At 38.1% G+C, this 15,568-nt stretch overlaps 1 protein-coding gene across 8 annotated transcripts in view; it reads right to left on the reverse strand.

Annotated features, from left to right (window-relative positions):
* FRMPD1 (FERM and PDZ domain containing 1) overlaps window positions 1–15,568 on the reverse strand; it is a 224,057-nt gene that overhangs the window by 19,094 nt on the left and 189,395 nt on the right. For all 8 annotated transcript variants that reach the window (XM_072596761.1, XM_072596757.1, XM_072596756.1 and 5 more), the window contains 4 exons: window positions 15,066–15,161; window positions 3,599–3,724; window positions 2,289–2,408; window positions 76–212 (listed from right to left, as the gene is read on the reverse strand). In XM_072596761.1, coding sequence (XP_072452862.1) covers window positions 76–212; window positions 2,289–2,408; window positions 3,599–3,724; window positions 15,066–15,161 — 479 coding nt within the window. The remainder of the gene's footprint in view (window positions 1–75; window positions 213–2,288; window positions 2,409–3,598; window positions 3,725–15,065; window positions 15,162–15,568) is intronic.

Raw genomic sequence — 15,568 nt, forward strand, 5'->3', positions numbered from 1 at the left:
TTACTTTAGGGTTACAGGTCCTAACAACAATTGTTTGGTCTATAAGAGAAGAGAGTATCTGGGCATCCCACTTACTCTATGTATTTCAAAGAAATCTTCTGTGGTTGGGCGCATGCATAGATCCGTTCTTGAATGTGTAATGCTGCTAGCCGTAATGCAGAGCTGCATTTCATTTCAACCGCAAACCTTTCCTGAAGCACATCGCTGCAGCTCTGAATTCAGTGATATTGAACCAATGAGACAACAGAACAGTGGTCCATTAGACAGAGTTTTCATATTCGTAGGTTTGAAAGGTTAATGGGATACAAAATTAGTGATGGCAAACTGGAATTAAAAGTTGGATAAAGGTTTCTAAGATTCCTAGGACTTTCTGAGCACCTCATCTTGTTTAGCTGTTGTTTCTTAATTTATAACATGTGGGTAACTTCCAGGCATCTCCATCAATACCATCAAAGAGATGAACTGAACTGGACCTATCACAGTGCATTAGGATGGAGAGAGAGCTGAGGTTTAAGAATTGTCCTCTTCCATTAACTAGCTGTAGCAACTTAGGTAAGCTTCTACGGACCCCATTTTCCTTACCTGTAAAATAAAGGGACGGAGAATATATTTAAATTTTTTTGGTGGGAATAACCCTAAAGATTTTTAAAAGGTATTTTAGATCACATCATTTAACCAGAATCATCAAAAATTAGACTTCTTTCCTAAATATCAGACTTTTCATCAAAGAAACTTCATTAATAACATAAGGAAACTAAAGTTTTGGGGCTGGCCAGAATACCAGAACATAGTATAAATGTCAGAGATTTTTGCTGATGATCCTTACATGTAACAAAGGAAACAATGTGAACCAGGTGCTTTTCTTTGCCTTTTGTCCTTATTCTAACTTCACAGAGGTGCTCTTCATCAAGGAACTAGCTTCATTGCCCCAGCTCCACAGGTCCAAACAGTAGATTTTATAGTACGGCAACAGGTTTTAGAGAGGCAAGACCTCAATCAGAGAATGTGACAGTAATACAAGAAGTTTTCTAAGCTTAATTCGGTTACTCTGCCACTAAGGACTTAGAATCAGCACCAGACAAAGGTAGAAAAAAAAGAGACAGTCCCACCCTTCTGACTTTTGTGGCCTCTGTGATTCTTGGAGTGACTGATAACCTTTGGCTATGCAATGAAAGAACTGTTGCTCTTTCTGTCAGGAAGAGGCTTCAAAGTCACTGCACCCCAACATAGATAGTAGCAGAGTATAACAGCTGGTCCTAAAGAGGCTACCTATCTGAATCCCAGCTGATGGTAGCTGACAGCATGCTGGCAACCACAGACCAGCAGGGATACCCAACAGAGATAATGTGACAGAGAGTAGAAAGGCAACATCTATTGCAGATATATGAAATTCAGAAGAGCCATCCAAGGGAAAAATAGTAGAGAGGGCTATGGTGAAATCACCAGAGAATGTCAACTATTCTAAAGCATCAGAATTGCCCCAGATATGCTTGTTTTCTCCCGGTGTGTGTTCCCGTACTGGTGGTATGATAACTGGTAAGAGAATGCACCCTATTTGTAAATGTGGAGACCCTTTCTTATCACTTTAGCTGCTATGCTGGTTGATTAAATGTTATTTGCTTTGGTTAATTTGTCCTTGTGGGCAGCCAGGCGGTGCAGTGGGTAGAGTGCTGGGTCTGCAGTCGGGAAGACTCATTTTGCTGAGTTCAAATCTGGCCTTAGACACTTGCTATCAAGTCATTTAACTCTTTTTGCCTCAGTTTCCTCATCCATAAAATGAACTGGAGAAAGAAAAGGCAAACCACTCCTGTATCTTTGCCAAGAAAATCCCAAATAGTGTCACAAAGAGTTGAACATGACTAAAACAACCGAATAATAATAACAACAATTTTTCCTTGGTTGCCTGATGAAAGAAAAATAAATCATGGGTGCTCAGGAAATATTGTTTTGCATAGATTCTGACTCACAGAGCACTTTGAACTAGGAGTTCAAAGTTCTGGAATCCCAAGCATGAGAAGGTATCCCCAGTGTTACACTGTAAATAATAATCAATACGTAATAATATTATATATTATATAATGATAATTATGCACTGTAAGTAATAATCAAGTTTTTTTCCTCGTAAGACCAGTTGTTGTGTTTTGGGGTTTTTTTTGGCCACAACAATGTATTGTGTTGCTTTTCGTTATTAAAGCTTAACTGTTTTTTTTCCTACTGAAAGATATCCTAACAGATATGTTATCTTTTCGCAAGGAAATCTGTCAGTACATGACACAATACATACTCACCTGCAAATAGAGATATTCAAAGGCAACTGGGTCTTCTTTCAGGAGATCCAGTGGATCCTTTGGGACGAAACACAGTCTAAAAAGGCATCTGTAGTCATGTGACTCTTTTCTTTGTACCACCTATAATGTTTAAGTTAAACACAGTCATTTTAACTTCAATCCTGTGATCATAAAAATAGCATTTTAAAATGTAAGGCAGTAAAAGACAGCATTCGAAGACCATAGTTATAAGCAAATGCACAATCAAGGGAGTCAGGAACCTTTGGTTTCAGTTTTTGTACCAATCCTGACCAGAACAGAAGAAATAAAAAATCTTTAACTCTGTTAGGGAAATAAATGGATTTGGGATCAGAATTCTTCTGTTATAAAAAATACTTTTAGACTTAGTGAACATATTCTCTTTTCTAAATAGGGAAAGACTTTCTTACACCTCTTCATCAAGGAAATAACTAAGAATGTCAACATTTCTTGAATTATGCCCAACTTTTCCCCTCATTTTTCCTCTTCTAATTTCACAGACTCACACCATTTCTTCTCTAACACAGATTTAACAAAGTCCAACTGTGGGAAGACAGGAGAGTATTTTATTGTTAACCAGTTTTTAAAGGCTTGTATATAGATAGGAAAAAGGAAGTCCTTGAAAATAACGGCTATGAGAAAGAAAAAGAAACAATTAATTATAAGAAATAGAACAGTGATAGAAATGTAGAAGGTTTGACCAAAATAGGGGAGAAACGAAAGGATGAGATAGAAGTGTAAAGAAAAAAACACTTAAGTAAAAATACCAGAGGAGAAACGAAAGAGGGAAAATCAACAAGTACATGTAAACACAATCCATTAATATAAGGGTTCTTAACTTTCTAATGTTACTGACCTCTTTAGCAGTCTAATGAAGCCTATAGATCTCAAAATAATGTTTGTGAGAGAATAAAATAAAAAACATGGTAATACATAAAGGACAAAAAAACCTGAGTTATCAAAATATGTATTTTTTAAAAGCTCAAAAGGGGACACAGAGAGGGCAATTTTATTTTTGCTTCATTAAAGCTTTCATGTACCCCAAAATGTATATAATAGAAAGATTATATTTCCATATATTTCCATTCTCTTTCCTCCTAATCTTTGTATATTCAAATGTTTGTGTTTTCTGATGACTGTTAAGCTCATAATGTTTTTTGAAAGGTAAGTGGAGAAAATTCAAGCCTATTTATTATTGACTAAACAGAATTCTCTCATATCACACCCCTTATTAAGAGAAATAACTGTACTAGGGATGATATTGAGTTTAATTCAGTAAGGCACTGACTTACCTGCTCAATGAATTCGTCTTCATGGAGAAGGTGCAATTTGGAGATATTATACTGCTCCTCCAGGGCAAGAGCAAAGTGGTCAATGCTACGGATGGACAGCTTTTCCTTCACAGTGAGGATGATGTCCTGGTAAGCAGGGAGAATAACCACAGATATACTTCAATGTCAGCATTTCTGAAAGCAGCCTTGCCAGGGAACATCACAAATGTCTCTACACCAGAAGAAGAGATTGACTTTTGATTATACATTCAGGTAAGGTGACAAAGAGAACATGCTCTCCTTGTCTGTCCTTAGTGCACAGGTAGCCAAATTGGGGTATATATGTCTCCAAAGAGTTATATGAGAAGTTTGTGAAGGGTGTATGGGGAATAGTTGGTAAATAATTGCATCGTCCTATTGGAATTCAAAAAAGTAGCAGTATTAGTGGGAAAATGTACATACTAAGTAAAGTTTTCTTTATGAAAATTAACTTATTTCATTTAATTTCTTACATGCATATCCATGATAAAATCTAGGATTTATTTCTTTTCAGAGTGAATAGGATGTACAGGGAGGATTATTGAAAGGCAAGGAATACAGGGGTAGGAAAAGGTTGGAATGTGATGAAATATTACTGTGCTGTAAGAAATGACAAGCAGGCTGATTTTTAGAAAAACATGTAAAGACCTGCATGAAATAATTAAGAATGAAATGAGCAGAATCAAGAGAATGTTATATGCAGTGACAATATTGTTTGAAGAACGGTGAACAATTAAGTTATTCTGAGTATTATGAATACTCAAATCAACTGCAAAGGACCGATGAAGGAAGATGCTATTCTCCTCCAGAGAAAGAACTGATAAATAGAAGTATTCATAGTCTAGTCTTACATCGATATAAATATAGACATAGATATCTCTCTCTATAGAGATATATAGCTGCGTCAAATGCTGGCTTTCTTTAGGGTAGGGGGGGGAGGGAAGGAGGAAGGCAGGCACTCAAACCATGTCATGTCCTTTTCCTTCTTTTAAACAATAACAAAAACTACCTCTTTGTTTTTGTGTACTTTATGTATTCTTTAATGCACTTCTATGTATTTTTTCAGATTTTATTGCGAAAATACTTTGTCCTAGTGAGTAGTATGTACACATATGTACGTATGTGAATATATATTTCTTATTCACTCCCAGCAATCTCTTCTCATTCTTCATCAAACAGACATCTCTCTGTCGCTCCTTTTCTGACTCACCGAACAACATATGTGGGCACCAACAATGACTAACTACTAAATTGTTCTCCAAGGCCTCCTGCATTGCATAAAAGTTGAATGCAAAACTTTTGTCTTGAAGTATCCAGGCAGTGATTTTTCCCCCCCTAAATTTGAAGAGCTAAGTCTTCCCATTCTCTCCTCACCACCCCCCTACTTTCTTTTCATTTCTATTACTTCATGGAAATGACACTAAATTATATGTATTCCCCTCTGCCTTGCAGCTGAAACCTAAGGACCACTTGCCTTCCCTTTAGCCCTGAAGCTGAATCCTACCTTATGTGGTGTTTCTTATAATAATGATGATAATAGCTAACAAGCTCTTTGAGGTTTGCAGAGTACTTTGCATATTATTATATCATTTGATCCTTGCAATACTTCTCTAAAGTAGACATTATCATCCTCATTTTACAGATAAGGAAACTGGGGCTGAGAAAGGTTAGGTTAAATAACTTGTCCAGGGTCAGCCAACTGCTAAGTATTTGAGGCAGGTGTTGAATTCTGGTCTTTCTGGTTAATTCCTGCTTCCGTCAACTAATGAGCACTTATTAAGTGACCTTCCTGAGCCAGGCATCGTTCTAATCTCTAGGGATACAAAGAAAGACAAAGACAGTCCTTGCTTTCAAGAAGCTTCTAGTCTAATGGGGCAGACAATATGGAAGCAACTCTGAAGATACATACAAGATGAATTGGAAATAATCAATAGAGAGAGGGCATTAGCATGAAGGGGGATCAGAAAAGAAGAGATGTGAGCCGTGAGCTCATTGAGAAGAGGGATTGACTTGCTTTTCTACTTGTTTCTCAGCACTCAGCATCATTTGCATATGGTAGGCACTTAAAATATGGTTATTCTTTCATTCATTTAATCCCTTTTGATCAAAGATATTATGGACAATATCCCTGTTTACAGAGGGGAAGTATAGTTTGTTGGACCTGATGTTAGGCTCACATTTTGACTCTAACATAGCCAAAGGCAAATCACTTAAAACTTGGAGTCTCGTCAAACCCTCATTGGTCATGAATTATTGGAGAATAATGATCTGCCTCTGTGAAGAAAACCCTCACATTGATGATATCCTTGATATGCCTCTCCTTCTGAGGTTGGTGACCTTGCACAGCCCTCTTTGATTCAATTCAAAGTCAACTGCAAGTCATGTCATCCTTTCTCTCATGTCATGGTCTTCTTCAAGAATGAAGGACAAACACAACCTGTGAGTGAGTAGCAGCACTCCTCCTCCTCCTCCTCCTCTCAGGGGAAGGTACACTACATGCCCTAAAGTTGCCTTTTTTCCTCTGGGTTTACTGGCTACATTTCTTGATCAAAGATCAAGCTTTAAACCCAATTCACTCTGGTGCTCACAGACTGGACGACAAGTCCCTGCCCACCTAGCACAGAGTGGATTGAAATACTAAATAGTAATTGTTTCTCTTTTACTCAGGAACCTTGAAGGTCTTCTCCTTCCAGTTTGATTTTTTTTTTTTATTAAAGGGGCCATCCCTTTAGCAACTACTTAAAGAAGGCTGTTTACTGAATGAATGTATCTCATTCAAAGTAAGAATGCTGTAAGACCTCAGCCTGAAAGGGCCAGGGTCTCACATTGCATCCTGGGCCATCTCCAGCCATCCTGATGAATATCTGGTCACTGGACCTAGATGGCTCAGGAGAAGAAAGTGAGGTTGGTGACCGTGCACAGCCCTCCCTCACTCAAATCAAAGTCAACTGCAAGTCATGTCATCATTTTGATGTCATGGTCCTCTTCAGGAATGAAGGACAAACACAACAAGAGGTAAATAATGTGCTGTGGTGGATAATGCTGGACTGCAGTATCTAAATGTTAGCTGTTATAGGAGGAGAATATAAACACATCTGAGTTTAGGTGCAAGGCAGATGTACTTATACCTGCAGCCAATTCCACCTCTGACACTTAAAAACCCCTTTTCTTCAGTCATGTCCAACTCTTTGTGAGCCCATTTGGGGTTTTCTTGGCACAGATACTGGAGGAGTTTGTCATTTTCTTCTTCAGCTTACTTTGCAGAGGAGGAAACTGAGGCAAACAGGGCAAAATGAGTTGTCTAGAATCACACAGCTAGTAAGTGTCTAAGGCTAGATTTGAACTCAGGAAAAGGAGTCTTCCAGGCCAAACATTCTATCCACTGAGCCACCAAGGTGTCCCCAAGAAAAAAATCTACAAAGACATAAAGGGGCTATGACTGGTGTTGATGAAAGGAATTCTCACACCAGGAGTTTTCATAGCTCATTCTTCTATTCAGTCATCAAATCTTCCTTTTCCACTTGGAATAACCATTTATCCTAACTCTGAAATTTATCTCGTACCGGGGGTGTGTTGATGCTACTAACTTCTTTATCCTTTCTAAAAATACTTCAGACACTTGTTAAGCAAAGCATAGTGTCCAGAAAGAGGGGGATAGTAATAATCCCACCCCTAGGTAGCTTATATCTGTTCAGTCCTGAATACTATGTTTTAGGAAGAACACTGATAAGCTGGAGAAGGGGGTGATCCAGATGGTTGAAGGTCTGGAGATCAATGACAGCTAAAAAAGCCTGGTGGAGCCCAGGGGAGTCACATGAGGCAGGGGTAGGAGGAAAGGTTGATAGCTGATATTTGAAGTGATGTCATATGGGAAAAGGAATATAAAACCTTTCCTGATTTGTTCTGCTTGGTCCACAGGAGTAAAACTAAGAATGGGTAAAAAATTCAAGGAGAAAGATCCAGGTTGGGTATAAGGAAAAACATCTTTGCAACTAGAGTTATTCAAAAATAAAACTGATTGCTTTCCTAGAGGTTTTCAAGGAAAGTACAGGTGATCATTTACTGTGAGCACTGAAGATATTATATTTCAAAGAGTTCCAGAGAAATCTGAGTAAGATATGTCACTTCCACTAAAGGAAGTTATCCCAGGAGAAATGGGAAATACGCAAGAAAGAAATTCTGAAGACATAAATGCAAACAATTCCAAAGAAGAAGAAAACAGAGAGATTTGTCTGAAGAGATAGATGTGGATATACAGGGAACTCATTAATCAATTCAGATTTTTGTAAAAAGTGTACAGAAAATGGAAGCAAAACCACATAGCAGAATGAATACTACATGGTCCTGTAAAAATAGTGTAAGGAATGTGAAAACTCAGAATGAGCTGAAGCTAGCAAGGTAAGCTACGGATGACCAAAAAAGGTTGACTTTAGTTTTGTGGAGTTGATGGAGGACAAGGAGAACTGAAGAAGGGAAAGGGCTTTTGGCTTGAAATGGATAGGATGATGGTAACTAATGATAACTGCTCACTTCATGTTTTCTTTCTTTTCTTTGGTAAAGGAAAATGACCTTTACATTGGAAATTACTGGACAAAGATGGCAAAGCAGGATAAGAAAAAATACACTAAGAGAACACTTACTTGCCCTTAATGAATTCAAGTCACCTAGCCCAGATGAACTGCATCCTCTGAAAAGGGACCACAAATATTCCTATTTTCAAAAGAAGGCATGAGAACAGATTCTGAATATTATAGGCCAGTTAGCTTGACTTTGATTCCTGGGAATATTCTAGAATAGATCATTAAAAAATGATAGTAAACATTTAGAGAAAGAAGAAGTGATTTCACAGAGCCAGCATGGCCTCATCAAGATTAGGTCACGCTAGACAAACCTCATTTTTTTTCTGACAGATAACTAAGAAGAAGAGAATTCTTTAGATATACTTTACATAGTTTTTTTTTTTTAAAGCAAGGTTCTTGATAAAGTTTCTCTTAAAATTCTTGTGGAGAAAATGAAGAGATAATTATTACATGATATTATAATTAGAGGGATTAAGAACTAGTGGCAAGGCCAGACTCCAAGAGTAGTTACTGTTAAAGATTCATTGCCAACATGGCAGCAGGTCTGCAGTGGAAGTCTCCAGGAATCTATGCTTGGGTCTTACACAGATCAATATTTTTATCAATGATTTGAATAAAGGCATAAATGGCATGCTGATGAAATTTGTAGATGACACAAAGTTGGAAGGGATGGCTGACACACTGGATAAGTGTCAGAATCTAAAAGGATTAAGGATTAAGAGCTTTGGGCTAAGTCTCATAAGATGTAATTTATAATTTTCCATGTCATAAATATTTAATTTTTCATCAAAATTATATCAGAATGTATTATTTCAGTTATATAAAAATAACATAATATTTCTTTAAAGACAATGTTATTATTTTTAAGTAAGAATGAAGATAGGGAGGAGCCAAGATGGCAGAGTAGCACATATTCTTAGCTCTTACCCCACAGCCCATAAAATACCTGTAAAGAAGAACTCTCAACCAAGTCTAGAGCAGCAGAAGCCACAGAACAATGGAGTGGAGGAGATTTCTGTTCCAGATAGACCTGAAAAACTGATGGGAAAGGTCTAGGGCACACCGGACCCAGAGCAGAGCCCAGCCCTGCTTTGGCCATGCAGCACTGAAAGGAGCAGATCTGAGCAGGCTTCAGGGACAGAATCTCTAGTGGCAACGCAGGTCCCTCAACCCACAGGCACCAAAGGTCAGTGAAAGGGTCTTTTCGGCTGGCCAAGAGGGGAGCAGGGTGTCCCCATAACTCAGGCCCCCCCTCAGGAGGCAGCAGTAGAGGCGGCAGTAAACAAGGGCTCCCAAAGCAGGCAGTAGCGCCCATCCATTGTTGAAGGTCTCATCGTAAACCCCCTGAGGGAACTGAGCCCCATGTGGCGACCCTGCCCCCACCAGAGCAGCTGAACTTAATCTCACACTGAATAGCAGCCCGGCCCCTGCTGAAAACCTCTGAGCCTTGGGAGCAGCTCATTTGAATCTCAGCCCCCAAGTGCTGGCTTGGTGGAATTGGAGGCGAGGTGGTTGTGGAGAGGAAACTCAGAAGTCAAGTAACTGGTTGGGAAAATGTCCAAAAAAGGGAAAAAAAAATAAGATCATAGAAGGTTACTTTTTTGGGGAACAGGTGTCTCCCCCCATCCTTTCAGATGAGGAAGAACAAGGCATACTGTAAGAGGAAGTCAAGGCCCTTGCCTCCAAAGAGAATTTAAATTGGGCTCAGGCAATAGAAGACCTTAAAAAACAAGTTAGCAGCTTACTAAAGGAGAACCAAAAAAATGCTGAGGAAAATACCAGCTTTAAAAAGAGGCTAACTCAATTGGAAAAAGAGGTCCAAAAAGCCAGGGAGGAGAAGGAAGTTTTAAAAAGTAGAATTAGCCAAATGGAGGAGAAGTTTCAAAAGCTAACTGAGAAAAATAATTCGTTGAAAGAGAGAATTGAGTTCAGGGGAAACGAATGACTTCAAGTTAAACCAAGCACTTAGTAAACAAAACCAAAAATTTGAAAAAATAGAAGATAATGTGAAAAAAAAACTCACTGGAAAAACAACTGACCTGGAAAATAGATCCAGGAGAAATAATTTAAAAATTATAGGACTACCTGAAAGCCATGATCAAAAAAAGAGCCTAGACATTATCTTCCATGAAATTATCAAGGAAAACTGCCCTGATGTTATAGAATCAGAGGGCAAAATGGATATTGAAAGAATTCATCGATCACCTCCTGAAAGAAACACAAACAGAGAAACTCCTAGGAATATTGTGGCCAAATTTCAGAGTTCCCAGATCAAGGAGAAAATACTGCAAGCAGCTAGAAAGAAACAATTTGAGTACTGTGGAAATACAGTCAGGATAACACAGGATCTGGCAGCTTCAACATTAAGGGATCAAAGGGCTTGGAGTGGGATATTTCAGAAGTCAAAGCAACTGGGATTGAAACCAAGAATCACCTGCCCAGCAAATCTGCATATAATACTTCAAGGGAAAAAATAGTCATTCAGTGATATAGATGACTTTCAAGAATTCATGCTGAGGAAAAGACCAGACCTGTATTTAAAAATTTGACTTCCCAAGACAGGAATCAAAAGAAGCATGAAAAGGTAAACAGAAAAGAAAAATCATAAAAGACTCTCCAAAGCTGAACTGTTTACATTACTACATGGAAAGAAAATTATTTTTAACTCTTGAATCTTTTCTCAGTATTTGGGTAGTTGGAGAGATTATACATACACACACACACACACACACACACACACACACATAAATAGATAGAGAGTACAGGATGTGTTATATCAGAAGAGATATCCACACACACACACACACACACACACACACACACACACACACACAAAATAAAATAAAATAAAAATTAAGGGGCGAAGGAGGAAAATTCCGGGAAGAGAAAGGGAGTAATGGAATGGGGCAGGCTATAACTCATAAAAGAGAGAAGAAAAATCTTACTCAATGGAGGAGATAAGGGAGAAGGGGAGAGGGCGAAAATGAAGCTACTCTCCCCATGTGTGGCTGAAGGAGGGAATAACATGCTCACTAAATTTGATATGAAAATTTATATCACACCACAGGAAAATAGGAGAGGAGGCGACAAGCGGAGTGAGGGGAATGTTAGAAGGGAGGGCAAATGGGAGAAGGGAATCATTAGAAGTAAACACTTTCGAGAAGGGACAAGGTCAATTGTAGGGGGGAAAAATAAGGGAGGATAGGGGGCAATATAATTAGTATTACACAACATGATTATTATGGAGGTCTTTTGCAAAACAACATATATTTAGTCTATATTGAATTGCTTGCCTTCTTGGTGGGGCTGGGGAGGGGGGGGGAGGGAGAGAAGTTGGAATTCAAAGTATTAGAAATGAATGTTCATAATTTTTATTGCATATAATCAGGAAATAAGAACTACAGGGATAGGGGTATGGAAATTTATCTTGCCTTGCAAGAAAAGAGAGAAGATGGGGATAGGAGAGGGGTGGGGTATGATGGAAGGGAGGGTACATTGAGGGAAGAAGTAATCAGAATGCAAGGTATTAGGAAGTGGGGTGAAGGAGAGTGATGGGGAGAAAAATTGGACATGTTACAAAGTGAAGTAAAAGCAATTAGTATTAAAACAACAGACTGAATTAATTACTGAAAATAAATCAATGACATCTTTAGTTTGGAGAAAAGAATTTCAGTCTAAATTTCCTAGAGGAAGGTAACCTCAGGTAAAATTTGCCATTGATGGAAAAGTCAAGGTTTTAATGGTAAATTAGATTTTATGATTGCCATTTAATCAGGAACTAGAACATGTATAGAAAGGCATGTAAGCCACTTAAGACTTGCCTAAAAGATGTTCCTTAGCCAAAGTGAAATTATAACCATATTTGAAACCTAGTTATTGGAACTTGCCATTTTTAGATGCTATGGGACTATCAAGTAACTGTTCTTCTGAGTCTAACTCCAGGTATGGGTAGCAAGAAAGGTGATCTGAGCCTCCAGTCCATGATGCCAGTAAGCTGATGAGATGCTGGTATGAACTGCATAGGTGATCTCAAGGGAAGGGTGGAAGAGTGGCTGTTCAGCATGGGCTGAGGTGGGATTCTCCTGACTCAATTTCCCCACTGACACCTGGCAGACTTTAAGCTGAATGGAAATGGATAATCTAATACTACCTGGAATTGACATGAAGTTGGGGAGATATTGTATCCCTGCAATGCCTTTACTATTGGTGGCAATTTCCTATAGTCAAAAGGTTTGTAAGCTTAATACCAGATCTATTCAATTATAGACTATGGGTAGGGGAACATCTGAGGCTGTCTAAAATTAAGCTGTTAGGCATAGGACTTTAGACCAACAATATGAAGTTAAGGTCCTTTAATTCTTAGTAATACTGTGGAGACAATTAGGTCAAAAGCTTGTGAAGTTAGCAACATAAATATTATTTGTGTCTCAGTTGGTTAATGTTTAAAAAGAAAATTCTTTTGTGGCCCATATTGTAAATGCTTTAAAAAGATGTATCACGACCAAAAGTTTGAATTGCTTTATCTGTTATAAATTGTGTTAAAAATAAAAGAAAAATTAAAAAAAGAATGAAGATAGAAAATTTTTGGGGAGATAAGTCTCAATGACAAGATTCCCATAGCAGCTAGCAGCATTGACTTCACTCCCTGGATACTGACATTTTTTCCCCAAATGCATTTTTCTTTCCATCTTGATATAACTTTCTCCTTTCCATGAACAGGCATGGCCAGAAGGATTCACTCCTGCGCTTCCAGTACACATGCAACTGCCAATCAATTAACAGCTTATTAATCTATAAGATGAAATTTAATAGGAAAAAAATAATCTCTTATACTTGGGTGCAAAAAATCAACTTCTCAAGCATGAAGTGGAGCTTCTTGACTTGAGAGGCACTGGACACAGGATACAGATTGAGACTTTTTTTTGACATTTGTTTTGCTTGACTGTATATTTTTCTTCTTTTCTTCATTTGTGGGATGGGGAGGTGAGAGGGAAAGAAAGTAAGATTTTTGTTAACTGAAAAAAATTAAATTAAAACAATAAGGCAGGGAAAGCATGGTAAGAAAGTAGTTGTTCTGAAAAAGGTCTGGGAATTTTACTAGACTGAAAGCTCAATGAATCAGAAGTATAATATAATAGCCAAAAAATCCTCCAAAACCCCAAAACAGTGATCTTGGCCTGCACTAAGAGGGACAGAGCTTCTAGGACAAGGGAGGTGATTGTCTCATTTTACTCTGCCCTTATCAGAGTATTGTGTTCAGTTCTAGGTTTCATGGTTTGAGAAACATGCTGATAAACTAGATAAGAGTGCCCAGAGGAGGGCAACCTGGATGATGAAGCACTGTTAGTCCATATCATACATGGATTAGTTAAAGAAGCTGGGGAGGTGTATCATGGAAAAGAGAAGACTTGGCTGGGGACTATGATAGTTGTCTGCAAGTCTCTGAAGGGATGTCATATTAAGGAGAATTAGACCAGCTCTGTTTGTCCCCAGACAGCAGAACCAGAAGCAAAGGGTAGAAATTGCGAAGAAGAAAATCTTTGTAATAATTAGAGCTGTCCAAAAGTGTCATGGTTGCCTCTGGAGGTACTGGTTTCCACTTGTTGGAGGTCTTTGAGCAGGGGCCATACAACTATTTGTTGGGTACCTTATAATGAGGGTTCTGGATACATACGAGTGGGACTAGATGGAAGCTAGAGTCCCTTCCAACTCTCAAGTTCTCTGATTTTGTCAATTACCTTTGGGACTAGATGTCCCCTGTGCTCCTTTCTAATGTGGAGATTTTATAATTTCTCTTGGCAAAAATCACATACAATCTGTACTTATTTAGTTTAAAACTAACTTAATTCTCTCCCTTCTAGGCACTGGCATTTCTTGGCTATAAAGAAATCTCCTCTTTTAGGGTGTTCTCCTTTAGGCTTATGCCCAACAAAAAGAGAGAATACAGTACCTGTCTCCACGTGCCAGTCAAAGAAAGGTTCCAGCAGTGCATATGTTGTATATATGAATGTGGTCTTGATGTATACATGTTGTACACATGTATATGTCTTGGTTATTATCTGCTCCCTAGAACTATATAATCCTAGTTAAACCCACTCTCCCACCCCCAAAGGTGATAACTGGGATTGATGATTTTATTTATCCAATGTTTCAAAGTTTGCAAAACATTTTTGTAGGCAAAAAATCTGTTTTGATGATGAGTCATTGTGTGTATTCCAATATACCACATCCCACCATGGTCTGGAGAAAAAAAACCAGATATATGATGGAGGGAAAAAGATCAAGATGAAAAATATGTCCCCCACAGGAAAGATATCAGCAAAATCTTCCAGCAACCATAAATGTCAGCTAAGAGGCCAAAAAGGATGTTAAAAAATGTAGCCAGAAAACACTTGAAGGTATACTATGTCATTAAATCTTCCACCCAGTGATGCAAATACGATAAACGTTTTCACCAGTTAACAGATAAGGAAACTGAGGATTGGAGAGAATATGTGGCATTCTTAAAAGTCAAATAGTAAATATAAGAGGTTGGATCTGAACCCAGGCCTTCTTGCCTGAAAGTCCAGTGCTCTCTCTGCTGGGCCATGCTGCCACAACACTTGTTCCTGTGATCTAACTACAATATAAAGTTAGTCCTTAATTTGTACACTGGAGTCTTACTATTACATTTTGTTTTAGAATGGATGTCAGTAAAAAAGGGTTTATCTTGGACTCCATGTAGGGTATTTTACCAGCTTCTCTATCTTTGTCACCTAAGTGGTTTCACTACAAATCAATCCTAAGGCAGAGAGCCAGAGGACAAGATCTCAGGATGTTATTTCTCTTGCTAAAAGTTCATTGAGAAAATCAAAATAATTTCACAATACCTTTACAGTTGTGTTTTTCTCAAATTTGAAAGCTTTGGTCTGTCCATTCTCTAAATATACCTTGAGAACATTGGGCATGCAGAGCAGAGCATTCCCCTGAAAAACAAAATCATTAATTAGAAATCAATGGACAGGAAAAGAGACTCTCTGTTTCTTAATATTATGAAATTTTCAATCAGGTGGACATCTAAAAAACATACAATGACTCCAGGTATTTAAAGCTTGAAAGCCTACGTGCCATATACTGTGATAAATGGGGGAAAAGGAAAGGTAACCTTTTATTTTTTTAACATTTAAGGAACTCTTAAAGTGAAATATAATCAGATAAAAATGAGTCACGTAATAGTCAGATTCTAATTCACTGTAATATTGCTTTCTGCATCATTTATTAATCATTGTCTGTCATATTTGACTATTATTTTGGTTTTTAGTATTGTTTTGCGTGGGTACTTCATAAAAGACAATCTTTGGCTTCCTCAAGATTGTTGCTTTTTTTAAAAAAA

This window comes from Notamacropus eugenii, chromosome 3 (genome assembly GCF_028372415.1).
Source record: "Notamacropus eugenii isolate mMacEug1 chromosome 3, mMacEug1.pri_v2, whole genome shotgun sequence".
NCBI classification, from domain to species: domain Eukaryota; kingdom Metazoa; phylum Chordata; class Mammalia; order Diprotodontia; family Macropodidae; genus Notamacropus; species Notamacropus eugenii.